Here is a 27,329-nt window from a genome sequence, read left to right as displayed (position 1 = left end):
TAGAGGTCCGTGTTTGCTCTGCTCCCAAATTTGTATTGTTTAATAGACTTTTGAACTTGATTATTGTTTGTTATCTCCATAGATTTCATTTCATTGAAATAATATCTTATGTGAGTAAATGTTTTTAACGTAGGAACAGAAGTTTTTATATTCGTTTAAAATAAAAAAAAATGTTCATCGGCCAAACAATTGTAAGAAAATAACATGAGAATCTTGTATCGGTCGTGTACTGTAGATCACCAAATTTTCGCGACACCTTATTTTCGCGAGAAAGGTATTTGGTATTAATAAGCGAAACAAAATTTTCACAAATTCTGGTCATGTTTGTCTTTAAGCTATTCTAATAAAAATTTACGCGAGAATAAATTTTTCGCGAGCAGACAGTCTCGTGTAATTATGTGAAAATAAAGTTCTCGAGAATAAAAAGCGATTTATAGTATAAGTAGATGACTTATGATTTTTGGAAAGTACCTTTAAACACTCTTAGTACTCATGTAAGGTCAAAACTTAAAGAACCCTTGTTTAAAATTACCTTTTAATAATAGATTTTATTTCTACTGTGCGATTTATAGACCTTCACCTTTTCTTTAGCAAAATCAATCGTAAAATCCATTTAATACAACGTTTAACTCTTTCAATAAACATGCTTTATTTATAAATAACTTAAATCACAGAGTGAATCAGAAATTGAGGGGTTTCCAATCATTTCCATTAGAACCACTCCTTCTTTCAGAGTTTGGATTAGATGACAGATTTTTCGAGTCTCTCCTCCCTGTGTTAATCAGAGGGGAGCCTGGCCGTGAAGATCTGGTACTGGAATTCCCCGCTTGACTTGACTGTGTGGACTTAGGGCGAGATGTGGAACTGGGGTGACCAGAATTTGGTCGGAGGGTGGAGCGCCCAGAAATAGGGCGGGAAGATAGGCTAGAATTCGGCCGGGAAGTTTTCGGTGATTGTGAGTCACTACTTCTTCGGTTTTCTTTTAATTTTTGAAGTCCGGAAGTTGGACGTGCACTTGCTCTCCTGGATCCGCTCCCTATTCTCGAGTTCTCTGTCGCCATCTCCTGGGAGACAATTTCAAGGTCAAGTTTTAACTTAGAGTGTCCCTCATCATCAAAAGAGTCGTCCGCCTGCTGTCGTTTGAACATCCGTTTCTGTTGAATTCGTTCTCGTTCCTTTGCTTTGTCTTTTTTGTCATTGTACACGGATTTGAGTTTACCCTCTTTGAGGGCCTCTTGGAATAAGTCCACGCGCGCCCTGAATGTGGGATTGCCGTCCATTTTCTTTTGCATCAATCTCTGAAGTTTAATTCGAACGCGTCCGATGTCTGTGTTTTCTATGTCAAAGTTCCAGTTCTTTGAGGCATTGTGCATCTCTCTTTCCTTCAGCTTGTACTCTGTCTTGGCTTGCATCACTTCCCTGTCAATACAAATCTTTTTTTTAAATTCTTTGAAGATTTCAATACTAAACATTTCTAAAGAAATAAACATTTTTAAAGAAATAGGAATAAATCAATCAGACAAATTCAAAAGATTAAAATTCTGAGTTATAGGATTCACATTATCCAACTTGTTGTGTGTTTACTGAGCATCCCCTTCTCAGGGGTTTGGTGATAGAAATCACACAGCTCTTTGGATAATATCCAATCTCAGAACATCCTAGATCCTTTACATATTGGATAACGTAATAAAACAGAGTATCTTTACAGTTAAAAAGTGTCTCATGTCTGAGTTCCTTCACCCTCATACATAACTTTAAAAGTATCCGATTACACCAAACAGGAACATTTAACACACAGGAGCCAAAATACTCTGCAATATAGCACTTAGAATAATCCCAAGATCCCCACCACACAAATTAAATAGATCCACCACAATATAACAAGTAATAATCCTTAGATTCCCACAAACATCTAACAGGATAAATAAATAAATAGATCTATCGTGATGCAACAATTCAATTTTAAAATAATGTATAATAAATTTTCCTACTAATAAAATAGATTGATAGATAAAAAACATAAAAATATATCGTATATAAGCTTACAATAAAAAAAATGAATAGGCTAACGCTTAAAAGTCTTTAAATATTTTATGATACAACATTGAACAAGTCTACTAGAATCCAACACTAACGCGATATAGTATGATACAACACTAAACAGGTCTGCCAGAATACAACACTAACACGATAGATTACGATACAACACCAAGAAGATATGTTGTGACTAAAAACTATATATATATATATATATATATATATATATATATATATATATATATATATATATATATATATATATATATATATATATATATATATAATCTACTGATATGCTGCACAAGAATCATCAAATTATTTACAGATCTACAAAGAGTAGGTAAGTAGTTATTTATAGCTACAGCACCATAAACCCAAAGCTCGGACCTAATGCGGAATAGTTACCACTTGTCTTTGTCCTCGTGAAATCTACTGCAAAATGAACGTCACGTGGTTATTTCAAAAGATTTATAATGATGTGCTTATAAGCAATATACTTCTGATGTGTGACCATTGAGAACATATTATTTTTCACGTACAAGTACATTTATTTTCTGTTTAAATTTACTCTAAAAACTATTTTTCAGTAAATCGACTATAATGTCATATTTTCCTTTTGAGCAAAGAGGCATTTCTGTTGAAGGAGATATAAATATTGTAATTATAAAGGACATAGCCTACTTGCTGCTCTAAAGACTTCTAACAGTAGGTCCCTAAATCTATACTGAAACTTTATGTATCCAAACTGATTTCTTACTTTTTATTGATTCTTTTGGTGATTAATTTATTTTTTAGACCTACCTTCTACGAACTGATTTCCTATCTACTAACAATTTATGAAAAGTTTCATCCATTCAGTATCCACCTACTCACTTCAGTAACCTACATACTTCCCATCCACTTACTTATGTCCAAATCATTTACTTAAATCTATGCAGCAATCTTTCTTCACCATCGACCCACTAACTCAATTTCCAGATAATAAATTAAGTTCCAATCACGGTAAGTAATTTAAATTCAACTCACTAAGAAATATTTTACCTTCTCATATCCCCATTCCGATAAATAAATTCAATATACTAAGTTATATGTAATACGTAAGCTCGATATATCCCAGTGAACTAAAATAAAGGACACCAAAGAGTCTACCACATCTGTTTCATATTTGGATGTTTACTTACTACAGACGATACCAAAAACTTAAACGTATGACAAACGAGATGGCTTCAGCTTTTCCATCATCATCTTTCCTTATTTATGTAGTAGTAATATTCCACTATCACCTGCATATGGTGTTTATGTCTTCCAACTTAGTCAATAAACAAGAACACGCTCTGAGTACGGGTCAGTATTTTTAAAATTCTATGGTCTTTACAATGACATTGTTTGCAAATACAACCTATCACTGGGTCGTATTTCATACCATTGTTAGGCCATTGTTTTTATACTATTTTGACTTCGGATTATTTCCTCTACCTGATCAATACATAGGGATGTAACCGGTCAACATGGGATGCTTACTCCTCCTACGACCTGATCCCACCTTTAGAATTTCCAGGGGTTCGTGTAATATGTTCTTTTACAGATTTGTATTAGATATTTTTGAGATCGATCAGTTTGTTATCTTCAACTTTTAAATCTGTCCACTGCCTATATTCCAATTACTTATTTAAAATCGGTTTCTTGTCATCTAATTTTAGAGATGCCAGCCAAAAGACCTCTGTACAGTTTCTTAAAGTGGATCTACTTACCTGAATTTGCATTTTATTTAAATCTCATAACTTCAAATAAGCTTGCTTACTTGAGATCAATTTCTCCATCGCCATCTACATCCAGTTTTTGTACCATGAAATCCAGACAACGATCGGACAACGGGATACAATACAACTATAAAAGAAAACAAACCATGAAATCGAGACAACGATTGGACAGCGGGATACAGTACAACTATAAAAGAAAACAAACTATGACATCTAGACAACGATCGGACAGCGGAATACAATACAACTTTAACAAAAAACAAGTTGTTTCAAAACAATAAACATTGGGATATCATGATACAGAAAGCAAACAGATACATGAAAGTGCAAACAAAGAAATATTATACAACTGAGACAACACTTGGATGCAAAAAGCAATTAGCGGCACAAATAATAAAAACACCGATAACTGTAGCCTAGTGGTAGGGAGCTCGCTTCGTGATCGGGAGGCCCGAGTTCGATTTTCGTTGCCGCGCCGCGTCAAACCTAAGACGTAAACATAGGTAGTGACTGTTTCTTCGCCAAGCGCCCGGCACTAGAAGTGAAAGTCACTGGTCTTTCGGATGAGACCTTAAAAACCGAGGTCCCTTGACACGGTAGGCGTTGGCACATTAAAGAACCCTCACTGCTCAATGGCCCTGAGTGCCAAGTAGAGGTCTAAATTTGAAGTCTAGTGAATACATTGTTTTCTGTATCCCATTGTTTTGTGATGGAAGATATTTTTTTTCTGTACCCCACTGTTTGTTTTTACTATTTAATATCCCACTTTGTGCCTCTGTTGCACGATATTCTATTCTTCTTGCTATATTTGTTTTCTGTATATAAGTTTGTTCACTGTTATTATAAAACAGCAAAAACATACAGCGAAATACAGAAAACGAACAGTTGGATATCATACAACACAAATCAAATGGAGTCAGAAATCAATAGATCATAAGTTTTTGAAAATCATTTTAAAAAAAGTCTTGATATAGAGGGAAAAAATAGAACACAAACACTCGGATATCAGACAAAGGGAAAAAAAGAGAAAAAAGAAAATGCAAAAAACAAACCCAAAATGGATATTTTACAATGGAGTGAAAAGCAGAAACAAACTACAGCACAAAATATATTATAACCGGAAAGCAAAAGGTAAATACAGAACACTAACAACTGGATATCACACTAAAGAAGATAAATAGATGTATATAAAAAACAAGCAAACAAACAAACAAACAGAACTCAAAGAATGGGATATCATGTAACAGAAACAAACAATGGGATATGAAACAACAGAAGACAAAAGCTGGGGAATAAAATAGAAACCGTGAAATTCCATACATTGTAAATGTGATTGATCTCATTAATCCAGTAAACAAAACTAATCGTGAACAGGGCAAAAACAAGGACCCCTGGAAACACCAGAGGTGGGATCAGGTGCCTAGGAGGAGAAATCATCCCCTGTTGATCGGTCTCACCTACCATGAGTCCCATACAACAGAGAAAACAAAAGATGAGATACAGAAAACAAAGACCAAGACAAACAACGGGAATCCATACGATAGAAAAAGACATTGGGATAAAGAAAACAAATAGAACTATATACTCCAGAGCGTGGACAGTTGGATGCGAAAAACAAGCAATATACAGCAGAAACAATGGAATACCAAGCAACAGAAACAAACAGTAGTAAACAATAGAAAAACAATGGGATGCAAAAAAGAATAGAGTGTAAGCAATGGAACTAATAATGTGGAATCATACAAAAAGAACATTATGAAACAACAGGAAACAAATAATAGAATTAATGGAAAATAAATGGATTACTGAACAGCTTAAACATACGTTGAACATATTTATGTATTATCATCTCCATTATTTAACCCTAGTTTCAGATCAGAGTTCGTTATGTTTTCATTTATGACACCTTTAACATGCACCTTTACTCCAAGTATACATGTCCTAAGTATTAAAGCTGACGCCCAGTTAAATTTTGCCTCAACCTTAGGCCCATTTTAGCAAAGTCAACACCCAGACAACTCCTGACACCCACCCTCAATCCAATTTTTATAATATTTACATTATCATTTGCAAAGATATTGCAATATTTATTATCATTTTCTGTATTCCAATTTGTAAAAATGCTGTTTAACCAGTTAAAATCAATGGTTTGTATTTTTGCTTATGTCTCAAAATAAACGTTTGCTTTGAATTTCAAAGTGTAAAAACTTGAGAGTCTCTTTATAAAAGTTATATGAATGTAAATACATACAAACTTCTCTGTTAATTTAAGTATGCTAGTCTAATCAAAAAATAAATGAAATGTCAATTTCTCAAGTCATTTTCTTCTCTTTTTTTAGATAGATTAACTATGTGTAAATGTGGATTATTTTTTAAAATGGTAAATTTTCAATTGCACTCTTGTTTTTAATTGGATAGTTATTTTATCTCTATCAAATACGACTAATGGAAACTCCATTTTGAATGCTACAAAAATAATTTATTTTAAATAGCTAAGCATCTTAAGAAATAACGTAATTCACTGCTGAAATTACAATGTATTCGTTCTATATGTGTGCAGAATATAATCTCTTCTTTCAAGGGTTACCATACGTGTTTTCTGATCATTTGAATACTGTTCTCTCAAAATTAAAACATTTTCTTTGTTTTCCGTGTTTAAATCTCAGCCGTTTTTTTTAAACTGTTTGGGACACTTTAACAGACTTCGGATGTTTTATCTTTGTTAGCTGATAGTCAACTTATGCCTTACCCTAAGTCCCATTTTAATCTCCGCTTTGTCCAGTGACATGCTTTTGTCCTTGTCAAACGTGGACAATAGATCCACTGGCCGGAAGCCCATCAGGCGAGCGAACTCCATCAGTACCAGGGTGGGGTTCTCCTGAAGCAACCCGTCCTCGTCCTGATCCCCGTCCTTGGGGTCCTGACCCCGGACCATACCATACAGGATTTTTATCCCCCGCTCTGTGTCCAGTTTGTGTGCTGCCTCCGTAAACGATGGCTCTACCAACTGGGTCTGGATAAACAAAGAGAAGCATTGCTATATTAATTTTTCGGACTTTTTCTTCTGTACTATTGAAAAAAGATCTAAATTCTATCTCATGGATTATACAGGTACAAGGAAGAAATGCCAAAGTATATGTATATGCAGTAATGTAGCGTGTTCAGCTGTGATGAGGTTATGTTCAATATCTGCTATGATGCAGACCCCAAGTGTTCCTAGCGCCTCCGCTAGATGACGCCTTACGTGAATATCGATTTCCTTCAGTCCTACATCCGGTCGCTCCTCGCACATGTTAAGCACCAACTGCGCACCTGGTGACGTAATAGGATTCCAAGCCAACTACAAAAAACAAAACATTGTTTCTACAGAGATCGATACTGATCACTTTGATACACAACTGAATCCCACGCCCGAGTAGTATGAGCTCGCCCACATGTTATTAGATTTTATAACTTTGAAGGCTATTGACGATATTATCGTGTTTTTTCCCTCTCCATGAATGACATTTTCAGGTACATGTAAATTGCGCTTTTTTATGACAATTTACTTCAAAAGTCAAATAATAAAGCATTCAAATAAATTTACAAAAGTCTTTCATCTAAATTGTTGTTTAACAAGATATTCATTAACTAAACAAACAGAACGAGTATCGCTAACTTCTTATTGCTGTGTATTATAATTGGTGTAGGGGATTTTTCTCTTGAATTGCATTTTTATCATTGAAATCTCTTGTATACAAAAATAGTAATAAATAAAGAAAAATAATATTTTTCACTAATTTCGACAAAGCTATATTTAAGAAATAAATGAGAATCTGCATGTGTTCTGTTCTTTTTGTTTATTTATCGCAATGTGAAAAAAGGATTTTTAAAAATTCATCAGTGGTGATGGTCCTTGTGCAACAAGCGATAATAACAATACAGATCCTAGACATAACCCAGGAGTTTGGAGAGTATAGGTTAATTTTTCAACTTAAACTCGTTGAGAGTTATGTTTCTTTTCCTACTTTCGATAGAAGTTTCCAATCGGTACTTATTTGATCAACATGTACATGCTGTTGTGTCCTTCCTCACCCTGAGTGTTCTGAGAGTGGTGTTCTGTTTGAAGCCTTTCAGTAGCTTTTCCAGACAGTCTTTGTTAATTCTGTTACAGTTCAAGTTAAGTTCCTGTAACTCTGTGTTCACCAGGAGGGCGTCCGCCAGCTGTTTACAGCCCTGCAGATGAAAACCATTCCACGACACGTCCAGGACCCGCAAACCTTTATTTTCCTTAAATTGAAGTGAAACAAAAGTCAAGATTAACATAAGGATTATACTAGAAGCAAATACGTGTATATATCAGAAATATTAATACTCAATTTCCAAGTTATTTTCATTATGATATTCCAAAGATGTAACTTTAAAACTTGCATTTAAATGAAACAACAATAAACGGAGATGTGCAAAAAATGACTTTTAAGCATCAGCTAAAAAGATGAAAGAAAATAAAAGCATGCTATAAATATTTATTCCTCACACATGTAATGCAATTTTTGTACACATTCACGAATAACAACTAATTGCAATGCGAAAGAATCTCATTAAATGCTTGATTAAAAAATCTGATACGCATCTCCAAAAGTACTATTCTCGATCAATTTTTACATTGTGTGGGTTGTTAAATATTATTTGCTCGTAAATCCCACCGATCCTATGATTTAGAGATTCTTCAGAATCTTATTTTTTGTCATACCGGTAGATAGTGATGATTTAAATTCAAAGATAATATTTCATTATGGATCATATGCAAGGACAGACAGTACAAAATGAATATGCGAGGGGATAATTTTTGTGTTGCTGTGTATCTTACCTCGAGTCCTGCAGCAAGTTCTTTAGCACCTGTATTACGTAGATGATTCCAGCTTAGATCAAGCACCTCAATAGTATCGTTAAATCCTTAAAAAAAAATATAGCACCTCAATAGTATCATTAAATCCTAAATAAAATATAGAACCTCAATAGAATCGTTAAATCCTAAATAAAATATAGAACCTCAATAGTATCATTAAATCCTTAAAAAAAATAGAACCTCAATAGTATCATTAAATAATAAATAAAATAAAGAAATTCAATAGTATCGTTAAATCCTTTAAAAAAAATATAAAACCTCAATAGTATCGTTAAATCCTAAATAAAGTATAGAACCTCAATAGTATCGTTAAATCATAAATAAAATATAGAACCTCAATAGTATCGTTAAATCCTTTAAAAAAATAGAACCTCAATAGTATCATTAAATAATGAATAAGATAAAGAACCTCAATAGTATCGATAAATCCTTTAAAAAATATAGAACCTCAAAAGTATCATTAAATCCTAAATAAAATATAGAACCTCAATAGTATCATTAAATAATGAATAAAATAAAGAACCTCAATAGTATCGTTAAATCCTTTAAAAAAAATATAGAACCTCAATAGTATCGTTAAATCCTAAATAAAATATAAAACCTCAGTAATATCGTTATACATTTGTAACCTAAAGACAATAAAGCACTTCTAAAATATCGTCATAACCTATCGTAAAAATTGAACCTCTAGAGTATTGTTGTAGACTATAGTAAATATTGGACCTGTAGAGTCTCATTATATTCTATAATATATAGAGCAGCTCTATAAATTAATGTTATAAATTATTGTAATTATAGCACCTACAGAGTATCGTTAAAACTTATTGTAATTAAGTCACCTCCAGAGTACTATTATAACCTATAAACCTCTATAGTATTGTTTTAACATTATTTTAAAAATAGCACCTCTACAATACCGTTATAACCTAGTATATATAGCACCTCTAGAGTATCATTATAACCTAAAGTAAATATAGCACCTCTAGAATATCGTTATCAGCAAAAGTACTAGTAAAAAATACACCTCCAAAGTATCGTTATAATCTATTGTAAATATAGCAATTATAGAGTATAGTTATGACTTATTGTAAATATAGCAACTATAAAGTATCGTTATTACCTATTGTAAATATAGCAACTCTAGAATATCGTTATAACCCATGTAAATGTAGCACCTCTAGAATATTGTTATAACCTATTGTAAATATAGCGAATCGATCTAGAGTACTGTTATATTCTAAAGTAAATAAAATACATTTAGAGTATTGTCATAACCTATTGTAAATATTGGACCTCTATAATATTGTCATAAGGTAACATTAGAGAAGCTACAACACCTCTAGAATTTATTGTATTCATTCAGCTACATGAAATATGGATATAATAAACAGTATTCAAGCTCAAAGTCCATTTAAACAATACAAATCGGGAGCAGAGCAAACACGGACCTCCAACACCAGAGGCAGGATCAGGTGCCATGAAAGAGTAAGCATCCCCTGTCAACCGGTCATACCCACCGTGTGCTCGTCATAATCGAGTAAACGGAAAAATCCGTAGAAATTCTAGTGTGTAAATAATGGCCTAATTAGTTTGAAAAACGTCAGTCAGCATTTGACCTAAATTGTATTTGCTGACAAGGTCATCGACCATAGAAGGGAAATGATAACTTCAAACGAGACTGCTGATATCTTTGTTTTATCAACTTGTTTGTCAATAGCTTGTCTCGTTTTAAAATTATTCGTACGTAGAATATGATCTTGGGTATCGAATCAACTGGGAGACATAAACCCCATATGCAGGTGATAAGGGTATATTGGGTAAGGGTATAATAAGGGTATAATAAGGGAAGTTAGAAAGTTGAAGACATCACGTTTATCTTAAAGTTTTGTTGTTAGGTTACAATTAAAGTCTTTTTCTAGTAAATATCCAAATATGAAACAGATGTGTCAGACTCTGTGGTGTTTTTTTTATTTTAAGTTCAAGTTCGACATATGAATGGAAGTAACTATTGTTAATTGAAAATACGTCGTCGATATATCTTAATGTCGAGTTGAAGCCACAGCAAGTGTTTTCTTCTTCATCACTACTGTATTGTTTTAACTAAGAATAAAAATTTCTACTTATTTCTATGTGACATTATGACATTTATAATGTCAGCTCTAGCAACTCCGTATTACGCTGTGTTATATTGAAGTAATATAGTAAGTACTTCTATTTCTATGTGACATTGTTTTATTTATAATGTCAGCTCTAGGAAGTCTGCATTACATTGTGTTTTACTAAGGTAATTATAGTAAACACTTCTATTTCTACGTGACATTGCTACATTTATAATGTCAGCTCTAGATACTCTTCACAACTTTACGTAACACTGTGGATATTAGCAAAAGATTCGATCTTTTTTCTGATGCGAAGCTAGGACCCTTTATCATCATCGCCATTCTTATAACCTCAGAACTATGAAATTTCGTTTTTACTCAAAATTTTGCTTTCCTTTATTAGATCTTTGCTCACAAATCAACACTCACCAATTAGCTCTCCGAAAATTTCGCCCCCAATCTCCCGGAACTCATTGTGACTGAGAATTAATCGCTTCAAATGCTGAGTTTCCTTGGAACACACGAGTCATATGAATATACAGTAGTGAAAGAACAATATTAGTATATAAATATTTAACGATTAATATTATTTTTTCTAATTTTTAAACCTACTTAAAATTAATTAGACTTAAAACACATGATAAAATATATATGTAGACATCATAACAAACGACTCATACCTCAAATATTCCCCGAAACTCCTCGGCATCTTTCTCCTTTAATCCAGTACCTTGTAAAAACACGTGTTTATTCATATTAATCACAGACTGAGAGCAAATTTCGTTTCATTGGTCAATCTTTACGATATAAGGGTTTTTGATTAGTTATTCAATTTTACTTGTAGATCTATTTTTTTTTTAAATTTAATATGCCAGAAGATTTTGACAGAATGTTGGCGTGTTGTTGTTTGATTCATCATCAATTCTAAGTTAAGATACTCTAAATTTTCCAATTTTATGGAATTTAAACTTGCAAGGATTTTTTCCCTAACTAAATGATAAATAAAACATAGAGTTCTTTCAAGTCTAATTGCTATGTCTCCACAAATATATCAGAGGAGATATATATTGGTTTCTGCATTTTTCTGTTACAAAATCGTTTTTGCCAAAACTTTCAAATCCTTTATTGGAATAGGTAAAAAACGTACGAAGATATTTTTCATAACCTAAAGGTTTATTATGATCCTGAAAAGGGGGTTCCCTGTATTTAGGGCCTTTTAAGCAATCCTTGTTGACCGGTCACGCCCGCCGTTTGCCCCTTGACATATACTGCAAAATCCGTAGACGATTCAGTGTGAAAATAATGGCCTAACAATCGGTACGAAAGACGTCAGTTAACATTCGACCCAAAGATAGGTTATGTCTTTGTATTGACCATAGAATTTGCAAAATGTTAACTTTAAACAAAATAGTTGATATCATTGTTTCATCAACTTAATTGTCAGTATCCTGTCTTGTTTTAGAAATTATTGGTATGTAGAACGTATCGAATCAAATGAGAGACAATAACCTGTGCAAATGCAGGTGATAATAGTATATTGCTAAATAAATAAGAGAAGTTGGCGATGGAAGGAATTCAAACATGAGTTCCATGATAAAGCTATTACTTTATGTAACGTAAAGGGGGGGGGGGGGTAGGGCAACAATGGGCGATCATAGTTTTACATAGGAATACATCGGAAAAAATCTTTACCTAGGGCCACAATGGGCGATCATAGTTTTACATAGGAATACATGGGAAAAAATCTTTAAAAATCTTCTTCTCAAGAACAGCAAAGCCATGATTGGTCATATTTATATGGAAGCATCCTCAGATAGTGTAGATTCAAATTTGTTCAAATCATGACCCCGGGGGGTAGGGCAGGGCCACAATGGAGGATCAAAGTTTTACATAGGAATATATAGGAAAAATCTTTAAATTTTCTTCTCAAGAACAGAAAAGCCATAATGAGTCATATTTACTTGGAAGCATCCTCAGATAGTGTAGATTCAAGTTTCTTCAAATCATGACCCCGGGGGGTTAGGCAGGGCCACAATGGAGGATCAAAGTTTTACTTAGAAATATATAGGAAAAATCTTTAAAATTCTTCTTCTCAAGAACAGCAAAGCCATGATGAGTCATATTTACATGGAAGCATCCTCAGGTAGTGTATATTCAAGTTTGTTCAAATCATGACCCCTGGGGGTAAGGGGGGGCACAATGGAGGATCGAAGTCTTAAATAGAAATAGGAAAATATCTTGTTCTGAAGACCTGAAAAACCACGAGTAGTCATTTTGATATTGAAGCATCCTTAGGTAGTGTAGATTCAAGTTTGTTAAAATGATGACCCCCGGGGATAGGGTTGGGCCACAATGGGGGATTGAATATTTTACGCAGGAACATGTAGGAAAATATCTTCTTCTCAAGAACTGAAAATCATGTTTAGTCATTTTGATATGGAAGCAACCTTAGGTAGTGTAAATTCAATTTTGTTCAAATGATGACCCAGGGGGGTAGGGTGGGGCCCAGTGGGGATCAAAAGTTTTACATAAGAACATATATAAAAAATATTTCTTCTCAAGAACAGAAAAGCTATGTTTAGTCATATTGATATGTAAGCATCCTCAGGTAGTGTAGATTCAAGTTTGTTCAAATGATGACCCCTGGGATATACTGAACTTATTTGTGCTCAGGTGAGCGATGTGGCCAATGGGCCTCTTGTTTGTTTTTTGTTTTTAGGTCACCTGAGTCACTCAGGTGACCTATTGCTATCCGTTTTTGTCCGTCGGCGTTCGTCGTTCGTCGTGCGTCAGTGCGTTAATATTTGAACATTTTTAGCTTCTTCTCTGAAACCGCTCAACCAATTTTGGCATATAGCATTTTAGATGTGTCACAACATTGACAAAAGGTCGCACCATGTTTCCAGGTCAAATAGTGGTAATAGTGGGAATACTAGTAATTTGGTAGGAGAATCCAGGTTTTTTATCAATTCAATTGTAACACCTGCTATCTTGTGCAATGTGGATATAATATTAATTTGTATCAACCTTAAAATCACATATGGTTGAACAGAATACAATTATTCGTCGCTTTAACAATAATTAATTTTATCTAACTATGATAAGTTCTCACCAGAGAGATTAAGACTTATAATGTTGTCTAGTTGTTCCACAACTTCCAGAATTGGCCTTATGCCTTCTATGCCCAGCTCGTTTTCTGCCACCGACTACAAATATATGAGAATATAGGTCAGTGTTTATGAGAATATAGGTCAGTGTGTATAAGAAAATAGGACAAAAGAAATGAAAAATGATTTTTTTTAATTGTTTAGATATTTGAGGAAAGGAGGGCTAAGAATTCTTGTACTTGGAAATCCAAAATAATTAAGGTATTATAAATTTTATAAAAATCTCTTTTAAAATATTTTATTAAATTGCAGTGAAAGCAAACAACGGATTTTTTACGTATCGTTCTGTCATTTGGCTCCGATTGTTATCACAAGCACGATTATGAATTACAACAAAGCAACGAGATTCGCCCACGAACTTCTGATGTTTATGATTTACCATAATATCGGAGATGAAAATAATCATCCTGTTTTTACCATCTGAAGACCCCTTTGGTCGTTATTTAAATCAGTTGTGTGGGGGTGAGAAGAGATAGCTGACGCATTTGTTTCTACATCTTAGAATCGAATCCCTTTTTTTTAATGAAAAGAGTCCATTGATTTTTTATCTTTACTTTAAAATAAAAAATAATCAATAAATTGAGATGAGTTCTATTAAAACATGTTATTATATTTTTATGACTAAGAAACAGCTAGATTCCCGATTGATGTTCTAAGACGCCATGCATAGAAATCATCAAGAGTAAATAATAAACCCACTCAATAGTACTCTCTAAGTCGACCAATGCTATCAACCGATCTTTGATCATTTAAATTTTCTTTACCTGCTTAATTAAATGGATATTTACTACTGCTTATTGACAATTCTTAAAGGAATAAAATCCACCCAGAAAAGAATAAATAAAGCTAATTCTGAGCTATATAACTAATTATTAAGCATCTCACTTTTTTTTAAAGTTTTTTGATTGATCGGCCAACCTTCGTCTTAAAAGTGTCTTTGCACCATGTGTACGCTACCATACACTGACCTTCATTTGAGCGCAAAACGCTTGATAAAAGTTTCAGAAAGAATCGATGTTACATGATATTTACTCTACACTGTATAAAATAGTCCAGTAGTACGTAACATCGGTTACAGTTTATTCTTCGCTGTTGGCAGAGAGACATACTCGCTTTTACCTATTTTCTGAAAAGTGCAAATTTCTCCTCAGGGTCTAACTATTCATGATAAATGATAAAAAGTTACAGAAATGCATCTGTCATAATTCTGATGATTACTGATTTCTTTTAATGAAGAAATTCTTAAAAACACCTAACGGGTATTGGTTTCTTACAGTTTTTTGAGACAAACAAAAAATTATAACAAGAGGCCCATGGGACACAACGCTCACCTGAGTCAATATGGCCCTGCTGTTCTTCGTCAGCAGATTTCTTCTCCTATATTTCTCCTATATATTCATATATATTTACATTTCCAATATATTTCCCCTATAATTCTTTACAAATAAGAATACAGTTCATTTTCTCATGAACTACCATGCATGGGCATGAATATCTCCATTGTTACGTCATAATACCTTACATGACGTCAAAACTATAGTGCAAACTGTTTTGCTTTAAAAATGACAGTTGAGTGGCGTTATCTGTGACAAATCATCAGAAAAATAATGTAAATATAAGAAATGAATTTAATTTTTGAAGATTCACGAGGTACATGAACTACAACGCTTCACGCCGGCATATTTATCATGAAGCGCTAACGCGCTTCATGAAATATGCCGGCGTGAAGCGTCGTAGTTCTCATGAATCTTCAAAAATTAAATTCATTTCTTAAATAAAGCTTTGATCGCCTGTTCTAGGCATACCCTACCCCAAGGTGCCATGTTTTGAATGAAATTGAATATACACCTTCTGAGGATGTTTCTATCTTCATATAACTAATCATGATTTTGCTGTTCTTTAAAACAGAATTTTAAATATGTCTAACACCTTACCCTTGGGGAAGGGGGGGGGGGGGTCATGATTTGAACAAACTTGAATGTACACTACCTGAGGATGCTTCCATATCAATATGACTGATCATGGCTTTGTTGTTCTTGAGATTGAAGAAGATTTTTAAAGATATTTCCTGTATATGTTATTTTGTAAAACTTTGATCCCCCATTATGGCCCCACCCTACTACTGCCTTGAACAAGCTTGAATCTACAATATTTGGGGATGATTCCATATCAATATGACTAATTGTGGCTTTGTTATTCTTGAGAAGAAGATTTTTGAAGAATTTTCCTATATATTCCTATGTAAAAATTTGATCCCCCATTGTAGCCCCACCCTACCCCAGGGAGTCATGATTTGAACTAATTTGAATCTACACTACCTGAGGATGATTCAATATCAATATGACTAATTGTAACTTTGTTGTTCTTGAGAAGAAGATTTTTAAAGAGTTTCCATATATATTCCTATGTAAAACTTTGATCCCCCATTGTGGCCCCACCCTACCCCGGGGGGTCATGATTTGAACAAAATTAAATCTACACTATGTAATGAAGGTTTCATATAAGTATAAACTTTTCTGGCTCAATGGTTCTTGAGAAGAAGATTTTTAAAAGATGACACCAAATTTTCACCAATTCTTAATTATCTCCCCTTGGAAGAGGGTGTGGCCCTTCATTTGAACAAACTTGAACCCCCTTCACCCAAGGATACTTTGTGGCAAGTTCGGTTGAAATTGGCCCAGTGGTTCTGGAGAAGAAGTCGAAAATGTGAAAAGTTTACAGACGGACGGACAGACAGACGGACTACAGACAAAATGTGATCAGAAAAGCTCACTTGAGCTTTCAGCTCAGGTGAGCTAAAAAGAATGCAAGTCTCCACTTAAGTACTTTGATTTTGAAATTTCTGAAAAATGTTTTAAACCTGGCCTCCCAGATTCTTATTTCAAATCTTCCCAGACAACTCCATACAGTAGACTTATATGATACCAGATCCCTACTGTAACCGTAACCTACAAGACCACTGCTGTAAAGCTGAGCTACCAGATCCCGACCTCCAAATCATTACCTATATATATACACGATCTACTAGATACCTGCTTTGAACTTTACCAATCAGATCCTTTTTTTAAAACCTTAACTACTAGATCCTTACTGTAAATTGACTTGCAGACTATACTTCCTATAAATCTGCGCATGCAGAACCAACTCTCTATCTTAAACCTGATGTATCAGACCCCTACTGTAAATTGACTTGCAAACTACATCCTGTAAACGTCGCCTGCGTGGCGCAGTAGTAGAGCGTCTGCTCTAGAGTCGTGGAGTAAGGAGTTGATCCTTACGTCGCGGGTTCGAATCCCACTATGGGACGTGGAGACTGGTCCTTCAAATGAGACCATATAAACTGAGGCCCCGTGTCGCAGTAGGTGCTGGCACGAAAAAGATCCCTCACTGCTCAATGGCCCTAAGTGCCGAGCATAGGTCGAAATTTGCAGCTCTCCACCGCGGCAAATGGTGGCGTCTCCATATGAGGGAAAAATTCTTGAACGGGCCGTTAAACAACAAACAAACTTCCTGTAAACCTGTGCAGGCACAATCAGCTCTCTATCTTAAAGCTGATGTATCAGATCCCTAATGTAAACAAGCCTGACCAAGTACTGTAAACAAGCCAAACCAACTCCTTATCATAAACCTGGTGTATCACATCCCTACTGTAAACAAGCCAAACCGAGTACTGTAAACAAGCCAAACCGAGTACTGTAAACAAGCTAAACCAATTCCTTATCATAAACCTGGTGTATCACATCCCTACTGTAAACAAGCCAAACTGAGTACTGTAAACAAGCCAAACCAACTCATTATCATAAACCTGGTGTATCACATCCCTACTGTAAACAAGCCAAACCGGGTACTGTAAACAAGCCAAACCAACTCTTTATCATAAACCTGATGTATCACATCCCTACAGTTGACTGATATGATGTCTCCTTTTTTTAAATTTTTATCCAAATTAAGGTTACAGATTCCTCCTGTAAGCATAACATACCAGTCTCTACTGTTAACATGACATACCAGTTTTCTCCTATAAACATAACATGCCATTCCCCCTGTAATCATGACATACCAGTTCCGTGATGAAGTGGTTTTCTCGTAGGAGATCAGCAATATGGCGGGCTCCATCCGCCCCTAGATTAGTGTCCATTAAATCCAGGGTTGTTACTGTTGAGTTACTCTACAACAAAAATAGCATTTCATTTTATAAAGATAGTGTTTTAAGTGTCAAATATATCTTAACTTTTCAGTAACTTCTTTTCTCTCTGACTGGACTACTTTATTCTATCTATAAAGTTTCACAGCACTCGACTTTCTATTGCCTAATTCTAAATACAGTTTATTCTACTCCACCGTGTTCCTTAAATAGATCAAACCCTCGTAATTTGAGCAACATTGTTCTTTTTCAGGTTGTAAAAAATGGTGAGGAATGAGGTTACGCACGTCATGGGGATGTTCTGAGGTCAGAGAAAGAGGCGAAAGATCAAGGACAAAGACAGGGATAGGAGTTAAAAACTAGGTTACGGGCTACAGATTATGGCGCGTGGACAGAAAAAGAAGCTCATTACAGAGTCATTGTTATTACTGTCACAGTGTAACATTTGATATTTCAGTGTTATACTTGTTATACTTGCTGCAGAATTCTAAGTGACCTTTATAATACATGACCAGATGGATAAAACTCAAGGTCATAGATATCCATAGGTTCCGGATGTTTGGGGCACAGTTTAAAGGTACCATTCAGTTCAGACTGGTAAATGAATGAACTAACAGATTGGTCAGAGGGTCGATGTTTGTGAAAAAATACATTTGAAAAAATATTGATATATTACTTTGAGTGCTTTCAGTCTCAGTGATGCATTACTTAGAGATGCTTAATGGCAAGAGAAAAAGGACAACACGATTTTCAGTTTGTATCCAGGATGTGATCAACATTTCATTATTTGTGGAGATGGGCCTTGGCAGAAAATCACTTGGCGATCGAGGGGTTTTCCCGCTTTGGTGTCCTTGATTAAAGAGGAAATTGTTGCATGTTAAAAGAAAAGGTATAAAGAAATTAATTTGATCAGTTCAGCATTAGGTTTTAGAAATGATAAAAATCAAACGATTTTCAGACACAATACTTTAAATAGATTAGATTTACCGAAACTTCATATGAGAGAGAAATTATTATCATTTCATCAATTTAACAGTTTTTTTTTTATTGTCTTTTCGGTTAAACGGTTGATTTACAGAAATAAATATTCTATAACGGTGATCGAATACCGCAGATCAAATTAATTGGTTAATGCTCCAGCCAGTTTTATTGCAGTGACAGGCTGATAGAAGAGATGACGTCATAGAGTTAGAAGATGCTCAGCCAGACAGTAAGAAAATAGAATATTTAATAGACACTTGTTATTTCTGGCTATCTTTATAGAAAATTATACCATGTTCAATAACAATGAAATAATGACTGTAACTTTAATCGCTGATATTTTTGTAAAGGGTGGAATGAATTCTTATAAAAATGGACATAGCTCCATTTTCGAAATCAAGATGTATTCTGTCAAAATTTTTCACAAAAATATAGTATACACCTATTTACTGGCTATGAGGACAATAGCAAGTTTATCGTCCCCCAAGACAGCAACTATTTCCCGAGGCGCAGCCGAGGGAAATAGTTGCTGTCTTGGGGGACGATAAACTTGCTATTGTCCGAATAGTCAGTAAATAGGTGTTTTATTATACCGAAGCCGACTTTACTTGTGTTACGTCACAATCTGGATAAAACCAGAAGAGCTCCGAATTGAAAAGCGAGGGAAACGGAATGCTGCCGGTGAATAGTTTGATGACTATTTCACCATGGGCTAATAGCACAAAAACTATTCCACGGTTTAAAAAAATAGAAGATTTATTCGTCATATTTTTATATAGAAAAAATTCACAGAGGTATAATAAAACACAATAAAGACGTAAAGCGTCTATTTAAATTGCACATTACTTTCTAGAAAATTACTAACTATTCTGATGTAAGATATATTTAAAAGGGCATTTCTGACATTATTTCTATAAGAATAGCAGTGTAATATTGTTTCGTTAAGGTCAGATGACACTTTTCTCATATATAATATTTTCCTAGAATGTGATATTGAAGTTTTCCTTCTTTTAAAAACTTCCTCACAAAGAATTGGGGCACTTTACCAGATGCAAGATTTAGGAGGATGTTATTTCCTATATAATCCTAGAGGGAATTACTTGAATTGCTCATGTCACGATTTTTGGTTCATATATTATTTTTTCCAGGCATTTTAAAAACTGCTAAGAAATCAGAAGATAATTATGTTAATCAAAGTTTTTGGTATATTACGAAGACATGCAAAATCAGATATTTGAGGAATGTGTCGTCAGACCTTAACATCTAAATCTTATGTGGGTATTGCAGCCGATGGAAAAGTGAAAGAGGGACAGTCCACGGAACTAAGATTCTCCCTTTTTGTAAATTGGGTGCGATTTTTCTTCAGTTCGTTGTGTGTTTTCTATCTCCTAGCCAAGGTACGCACAACTCGATGGATGAAATTATTTCCAATAACAAAACATAGGCGTTCCTATATAGATGTAGATTTTTCTTTAAAATGTTGACGATTAATATTTTGATTTTTTTCTGAAACTATTCTCATTTGGTCATTTGTTCGTAAAAATCCAAGAAGTCTTACAAATCTGTATACATTTCAATGAGAAGTTCTTACATATCATTGATTGGCAGTCATGACAGAAAATTATTATACCCCTTTCTCTTTCCCCTTTAAGTGAGGCAATGTCCCACATTTGTATAAATTCCATGGACAAATTGCTGTGGACAAGTAGTTAGACAACTTCGATCACGAAGAGTTTGGCTTAACTGAGCTAGAGATGTGACATCAGTACATACCAGAAGCGCCATACAGCAAGCTTTTGTTCCATCAGGACCAAGGAAGTGGTGACGTAATTGGATTTTTTCGTCCCCAAGATGACGTATAAAGGTTGACGCAGGGATTACGTCAAGGAACTTACAAGACCGGATGTATAATTCCTGGCAAGGGGTGCGTTTGATTATGGTCTTTGGGTCTGTATCCTCTTGTATATCAGCTGCAATCAGTCAATGGAAATTTTTGTTAATGTATTTGGACGTAAAATAGTGATATATGGTGATGAAAATATAATTTCACAAGGGTGGATCCAGTGGAGTTCTCTCTAGAAGAAACGAAAAATGTTATTTATTTTATTATACAATAACCAAAATCATACTTCACCTCCTGAAACTTGCTATATGTATTTAATGTTATATTCTTTATGGGAGAGGGGTTTGTCAGAAAATAAATGTTTTGGGTTTGTTTTATTAAAAATCAACACTCCTAATATGGTAATTGCTCGAGCAGGAAAACATCTGCACTCGATGTCATCACTTTAAAAATAAAATAATTTTAATTGAACACTAATTAATGTTTAAGACGAAATATGTCAACAATATTACGGATTCTTTAATAAATTTTGGCATCTCCACTGTAAGAAAAAAAATCACAGAAAAAACTTTTCATTCTCAGGCTTTTGAAAGCTTTGGAAATCAACCACCACCAACAGAGCACAGGGAAATATGTAATCCCTTCCGTCACCACAAAACATGTATACAAACTTGAAGTGACGGACTCCAGAGGCGGATCCTGTATCAAGACATCAACTTGGGGTGTGTTCGATAATTTTTCTTCTGTCTTGTTTTCTTTTTCTATAATGATTTTGTTCTTGATGATATATGAATATCTAGATATATTTACATATCAGAAATGATTTTATAAGGGTCCACAAATATTTATACCATCGTAATCAAAGTCATCAGGGAATTCCTTCTCGAAGTCGATGTCGGATGTACCATGACTATGGTTGGACTCCCCGCCCTCGCTTTCAGCACGAGACTCTGGTCGCCGCTTCCGTTTGAAGCCGAGCACGCCCTTGAATCTTCTGGTGACGGGATTTTTACACTGTCGGTATTTGGTGGTTAAGGTGTAGGACTCACAGATAACAGGTCGGTTTGCGAGATTCCAAGTGTCAAACTGAGGAATTAATACATGTAGCATTTGATAATTTATACATGTAGCATTAAATAATTGATACATGTAGCATTAAATAATGTTTCACTCATTTCTATTTTCAAAGCTGTCGCAAAATGATAAAAACTTACTAAATTAAAACTAATTTCTAATTAAGAATATGCATGTAATGGAAAGATATTGAAAGTGATGTAAATGAAGAACAGGTGAAAACGTGAAAATAATCCTAGACAAAATGACAACTGTACATGTATACAGATTTCTCTTTGAAACAAAAATGCCAGTGACTTTTTGGCATTGACTTTTTAAACAATTGAACTGGGTATTTAAACTTTAATAATAAGCATATGCACCGTCAATGACGTTAGTTAAATGCAAATGAATTTTTAAGCTACTTTACTCAAATGAAAATGTAAGATTTTAAAGTGTGTTCAGTCTTTATTAGAAATTATTTAATTCTTAGATTATCTTTACCTGTGGTGCTTCATTTGCTCCAAATAAATTGGAAGATGGAAGTCTCATGGACATAGCTGTTGTTCACTCGATTAACTCCATTGGTTTAAACGTTGTTATAACCCATGCTGTTTTCAATTAAGTCGTTGTCCTTATTATTTAGGTTTTCTGTAGAAATAACATCCATGTGCAAATATTTTCAATCATTGCTTCACTTGTTTTCATAATGGAAATTTAATCTATACTTTCTCAACAAAGGACTTTGAAAAGTTTATAAATTTGTTTACAATGTAATCAGAAAATGGAAGAGTACGCTGATTAAATGAAAACAAAGAGTTAAATGTCGAAGAGACAAAGAGTGCCGTCATGTGTGGTAGACAGTCCGTTCCCACCGCTTTGTTTTGAATTGAAACTACAACTCTACGGACAGACTAACATACTTCCTGAAGTTATTAACACTAACTTGGGTTTAATTATAGAACAAAATTATCATCTGCAAAGGTCCTATATGATTATCACTAACAAGCTATTTTTAGTGAACAAAAATTAAAATGGACTTATTTTATTCGTCGATTATTAAACTTAGCCTTGGATAAACCTTCAAAAGACATCCACAGAATGTTTAACAAAAAACACACATGTATATTATCAAGACTTCGAACCCCCCCCCCCCCCCCCCGCCAACTATCCAACTATCCCCAACCATCTCCACTCTGCGAAGTAAGTTGGAGGTAAACAAAACATCAGATGTAGCGAAATCTTTGATGATATATAAGTGTATACTTACAGATTTCTGCTTATTCTGACTATCCTGTTAGCTGAAGGACGTCACATTTTAGTGTATTAAAATTCTGTGTGTGTGTTTGCGAAAGGGTGATTAAATCTGCGTTAATCCTGATAAGCCAGAGATTATCCCTCTAAACTCTCGCAACAAATTAATTCTCTGTGCGGGAGGACCTGTTTTGTCAGGGATAAGAGGCGTACGTCTGGGAGATGAGTCTATTTTTATTTACCCTTTGTACGTTATTACAATCTATAGAGCAGTTTTACCCGATCCTTAAACATTTTCAGCTTTATTAATGTGAGATTACAAATTAAGTAGTGTACTTGACACTTACAGATGATTTGATAATTTCTTTTACAATGAAAATGTTGCATTGTTCGGCTACAAATATCTTAATATCTGGCGAGACTATAAGTAAATCCTATATCTGTATCAACAATCATTATTTACAAGTTACATGTGATTTCAACCTACTAGTACAAATTATATAAAATTGATTCCACTTCTTCACAGATAATGACCGTAATGTATGATTAAGTTGATAAAGTATATATAATATATATATATATATATATATATATATATATATATATATATATATATATATATATATATATATATATATATATATATATATATATATATATATATATATATATATATATATATATATATATATATAAAATTAAAAATTCTCAAGAGGAAATCTAATTACATTTTCAAGTTCAATATATTCCCCCATACCAGTCCTTGTCCATTGATAAACCTTGAATTACTTGTAATTCTCCTATCTCTGCTTTCGTTTTTACTAACATGGATATTTTTGAATTTGAAAGCTGTCATAGGATTGCCTAAACTCTTTGCAGGCCTTTTAAAAGTGTCCGAAAACATACCATGAAAATTAGTTATATGATTCCTCTACCTTTGTTTTACATTCTCTGAAAATTTTATAAAATTCGTCTGCATCGTTTTTATGTAATTAAATCCCAAAGATGCCATTGTTGTAGTAACATTTTCGACGTTATTGTATTGATTTATATAGGAAAAACGTCGATTTCGGCTCGTTTTCAGGCAAGATTTTTTTTCAAAAAATATCATTAACTTTTAAATGGTGCAGACGAAATTGTTCCCCTTTTGGTATCTTAAAATAGAATTAATTTGAAATAAATCTATGTGAAAAAATTAATATGTCTTCGGGTTTGTTTTCTCGTAATTTAAATGTAGATAATTGTTTTTATATCGCAAAATGTAACATTTTTAAGAACGACGTCATAAAATATCGCGACGTCACGCTTGATGTCGTGAATATCGATCCGGTATACAGAGCAGAAATTTTTAATTCACGTCTATCTGCTTTCATATGTTCCACGAATCGCATCATGATAATTCAATAGCAATGAAATGATTATAAGACATGTTTCTCTTCTAATATTCTTTGTACGTCTCATATTAGTGAAAATTATCTCAAGGAACGTAAAACGACAATCAGTCCTTTAGTTTCTTTCTTTCAACGTATTTTCTTTATGTGTTGTTTTCTTACCGTTTCTTTTTGTTTTGTTTTGTTTTCTTTTCTTTTTCGTAGATAAGTGTCCTACATTTGGCTGTGTATTTTTTCAGTGTAATGTAATAGGTGTATTTGCGATTGTTTATATAATGATTTCTTTATTAATTAAATAATCTGTTAATTCAAATACGTTCAAAGGAAAAGAGGTCAGTTGAAACTTGTGCCCATATCGCTTCGCGATACCATGTGATATCTTATCAATCGCAATTTCGCGGACCTTTCCGACAAGCTGAAAATTCCGAGCTCTCCGGGATGCGATTAATAACACAAAATGAAACGCTTTCTAATACTCCAAGTGTTGGATTCGAATCGTAATTTAAGCCTTCATCATATTTGATAACTTCAGTTTGTTCTATAAATAATATTACACTAAACTACCATTTCCAACAAAAGTTATATCTAAATATTGTATCGACTAATATTCAAATCGTAAAAAGCCTTCATTATTTGTGATAAGTTGTGCCTTAAATAATATAACAATAAAATACCAATTCCAACAAAAGTTATAGCTAGACAAGGATGTACTGAAATTTCTTTTTCATTGTGACGTCATAATCAAATGTGCACAAGAAAGTCGCCAAAACCATATAAATTGCGTACCCAGTTTTAATGACGTCAGCAAACCCGCGACCTACGTTTAGGTCAAGATCTAGTAAATGACTTTAGACAGTCTTTTCGGTGCTAGATCCATTATGACGTCATAATCAATTTAAACTTTCCTTTTTCCCTTACTTTACAGCTCCAATAGAATTATTTAGAAAATAAAGTATTTTCATGGCATTCAATATGAAATCATGTGAAAAGTAATCCCGATACCTATATTCAATTTTACATTATTTTAAAGAAGAGGCTAAGAACATACAAATTACCGTTTTCTGAGAGACTGTAGGCAATCTGAATACATTCCCTTCGTCTGATATGGAAAAAACTCCCTTATTCGTGACTGGCTTTCTTAATTTTTCATTGAAAATGACAGTTTACAAGATGGTTTTTCGTCTTGTTTTCTTGCAAATTATGCCCCGATACACCTTATTTGACCGAGCTATAGTTATAAAGCATCATAAAAGGAATTCATTTCTCAAGTTTGAGAAATCTGTAGGCTCTTTTCATTTACTAGATCTTGACCTTAAGTTCGCCTAAAAGAAAAAAATACACCTTTACCCTTATTGAACTAGACCGTCTTGTCGAAGTCCACGTACACTACATGTTTTTTTTTTCTTTCATTTTTTCATCATTTTTTACGAAGGCCGGCGAGACTCAAAAAAAAAAATCCGGATTTTCTCGTGATTAGGAAAAACTATCTCGCATTTACGAGAAAAAAATTTATCAATTAAAAAAATAACGTAGTAACGAGAAAAATTTTCTCGTCATTACAAGGAAACTTCTCGGTGTACTATGGTCAAAAAGTATATACTCATTAGATAGATCTTTTTTCTCGTTATAAGGCAACATAAGAGACATCTGTGAGCCGACACACCCACATGTTTTCTATATTTGAAGTATGTTGAAGACAGGTGTTGATTAAGGATGGGTCATTATGCCAGTGGATCAGTTTGCGTGTGGGTAGCGAGCAACAACCTTTGCAGCATCCACTATAGCAGATGCTTGAACAGACAGCGATGATTAAAATCGGGTGTGTAAGGGCAGAGTCTTTATTCCTAGATTCAGATGCATTAAAGTCCACCTTTGATTTATAGAAGAATATTGGAGGTAGAGCATTTTTTAGATCGTGATGTGTAGACTATTCTGATGTTCACTGGTACAGAGTTTACGCATAAGATGTACATTAATCTAAACAACAATATACTAGTATTATTATTTCTAAAAATAATTTTTAGAAATTTCTTTTCAAAAAATTATAAGCCGACACCTAAAACTTTCGAAAAAAGATGGGGGAGGTGGGGTGGGGTTCAAAGCAAGGTCCAAGAAGCCTGGGTGTACAATCGCCACCGTCCAGTTTCTGAGATTTACATGATCCGACCAGTCCAGACAGTGGACATGAATTATACATGGATATTGTCAAATAAATTACTATTAAAAATGCGGTATGCAAGGTGTTTCATCCAGCGCTACGTTATTTCGTAACACACTTTCAATGTAATATAAATAATGTGTTATGAGCAGCTTATGCAATGTTTTTGATATACTTAGAAAATCTTCTTATTTTAAAAAAAAGTAATTGAAAAGGGATTGTACAACAGACAATTTCTCTATCCTATCTTGATACAATTTTCAGATTTATAGGGACGTTGGAGTGCAGTCCCACCATATTGTATATTTTATAATTTTTTCCATAAAAAAAGCAACAAAACATAAAGTTTTCATGGTTTATCCCATGAAATTCCTTAAATGTAAAATTTAACATTTGTCTTTCCAATATCAATAAAACAAAACAGATATTATATATTGTATAAAATATGATAAAGCACTTTACGTCAAATATCTAAAAAAAAAATTCAAATTTAAGACATCGAAAAACCACATTCCATGCCTTTGCACCCTGGCCTTCACTAGATATAACGC

The 27,329-nt window shown here is 33.8% G+C and overlaps 2 protein-coding genes across 2 annotated transcripts in view; one reads left to right on the top strand and one right to left on the bottom strand.

The window, feature by feature from the left end:
* The window catches only part of LOC133174364 (uncharacterized), a 103,492-nt gene that overhangs the window by 49,477 nt on the left and 26,686 nt on the right, over positions 1-27,329 (top strand). The window lies entirely within an intron of this gene.
* LOC133174097 (leucine-rich repeat-containing protein 74A-like) lies at positions 625-22,533 on the bottom strand. The gene is made up of 13 exons (XM_061309139.1): positions 22,480-22,533; positions 21,774-22,008; positions 20,853-21,049; positions 18,015-18,122; positions 13,900-13,993; positions 11,468-11,517; positions 11,217-11,298; positions 8,650-8,735; positions 7,875-8,069; positions 7,045-7,140; positions 6,550-6,813; positions 3,842-3,927; positions 625-1,419 (listed from the first exon to the last, which is right to left on the bottom strand). Exons 1-13 carry the CDS (start codon positions 22,531-22,533, stop codon positions 681-683), a joined length of 2,286 nt encoding a protein of 761 aa, XP_061165123.1. The 3' UTR covers positions 625-680.

Source organism: Saccostrea echinata, unplaced genomic scaffold (genome assembly GCF_033153115.1).
Source record: "Saccostrea echinata isolate AGI-Se365-2 ecotype Australia unplaced genomic scaffold, CSIRO_AGI_Sech_v1 ptg000057l, whole genome shotgun sequence".
Taxonomy (NCBI): Eukaryota; Metazoa; Mollusca; class Bivalvia; order Ostreida; family Ostreidae; genus Saccostrea; species Saccostrea echinata.
This window is presented reverse-complemented; position numbering and strand designations above follow the sequence as displayed.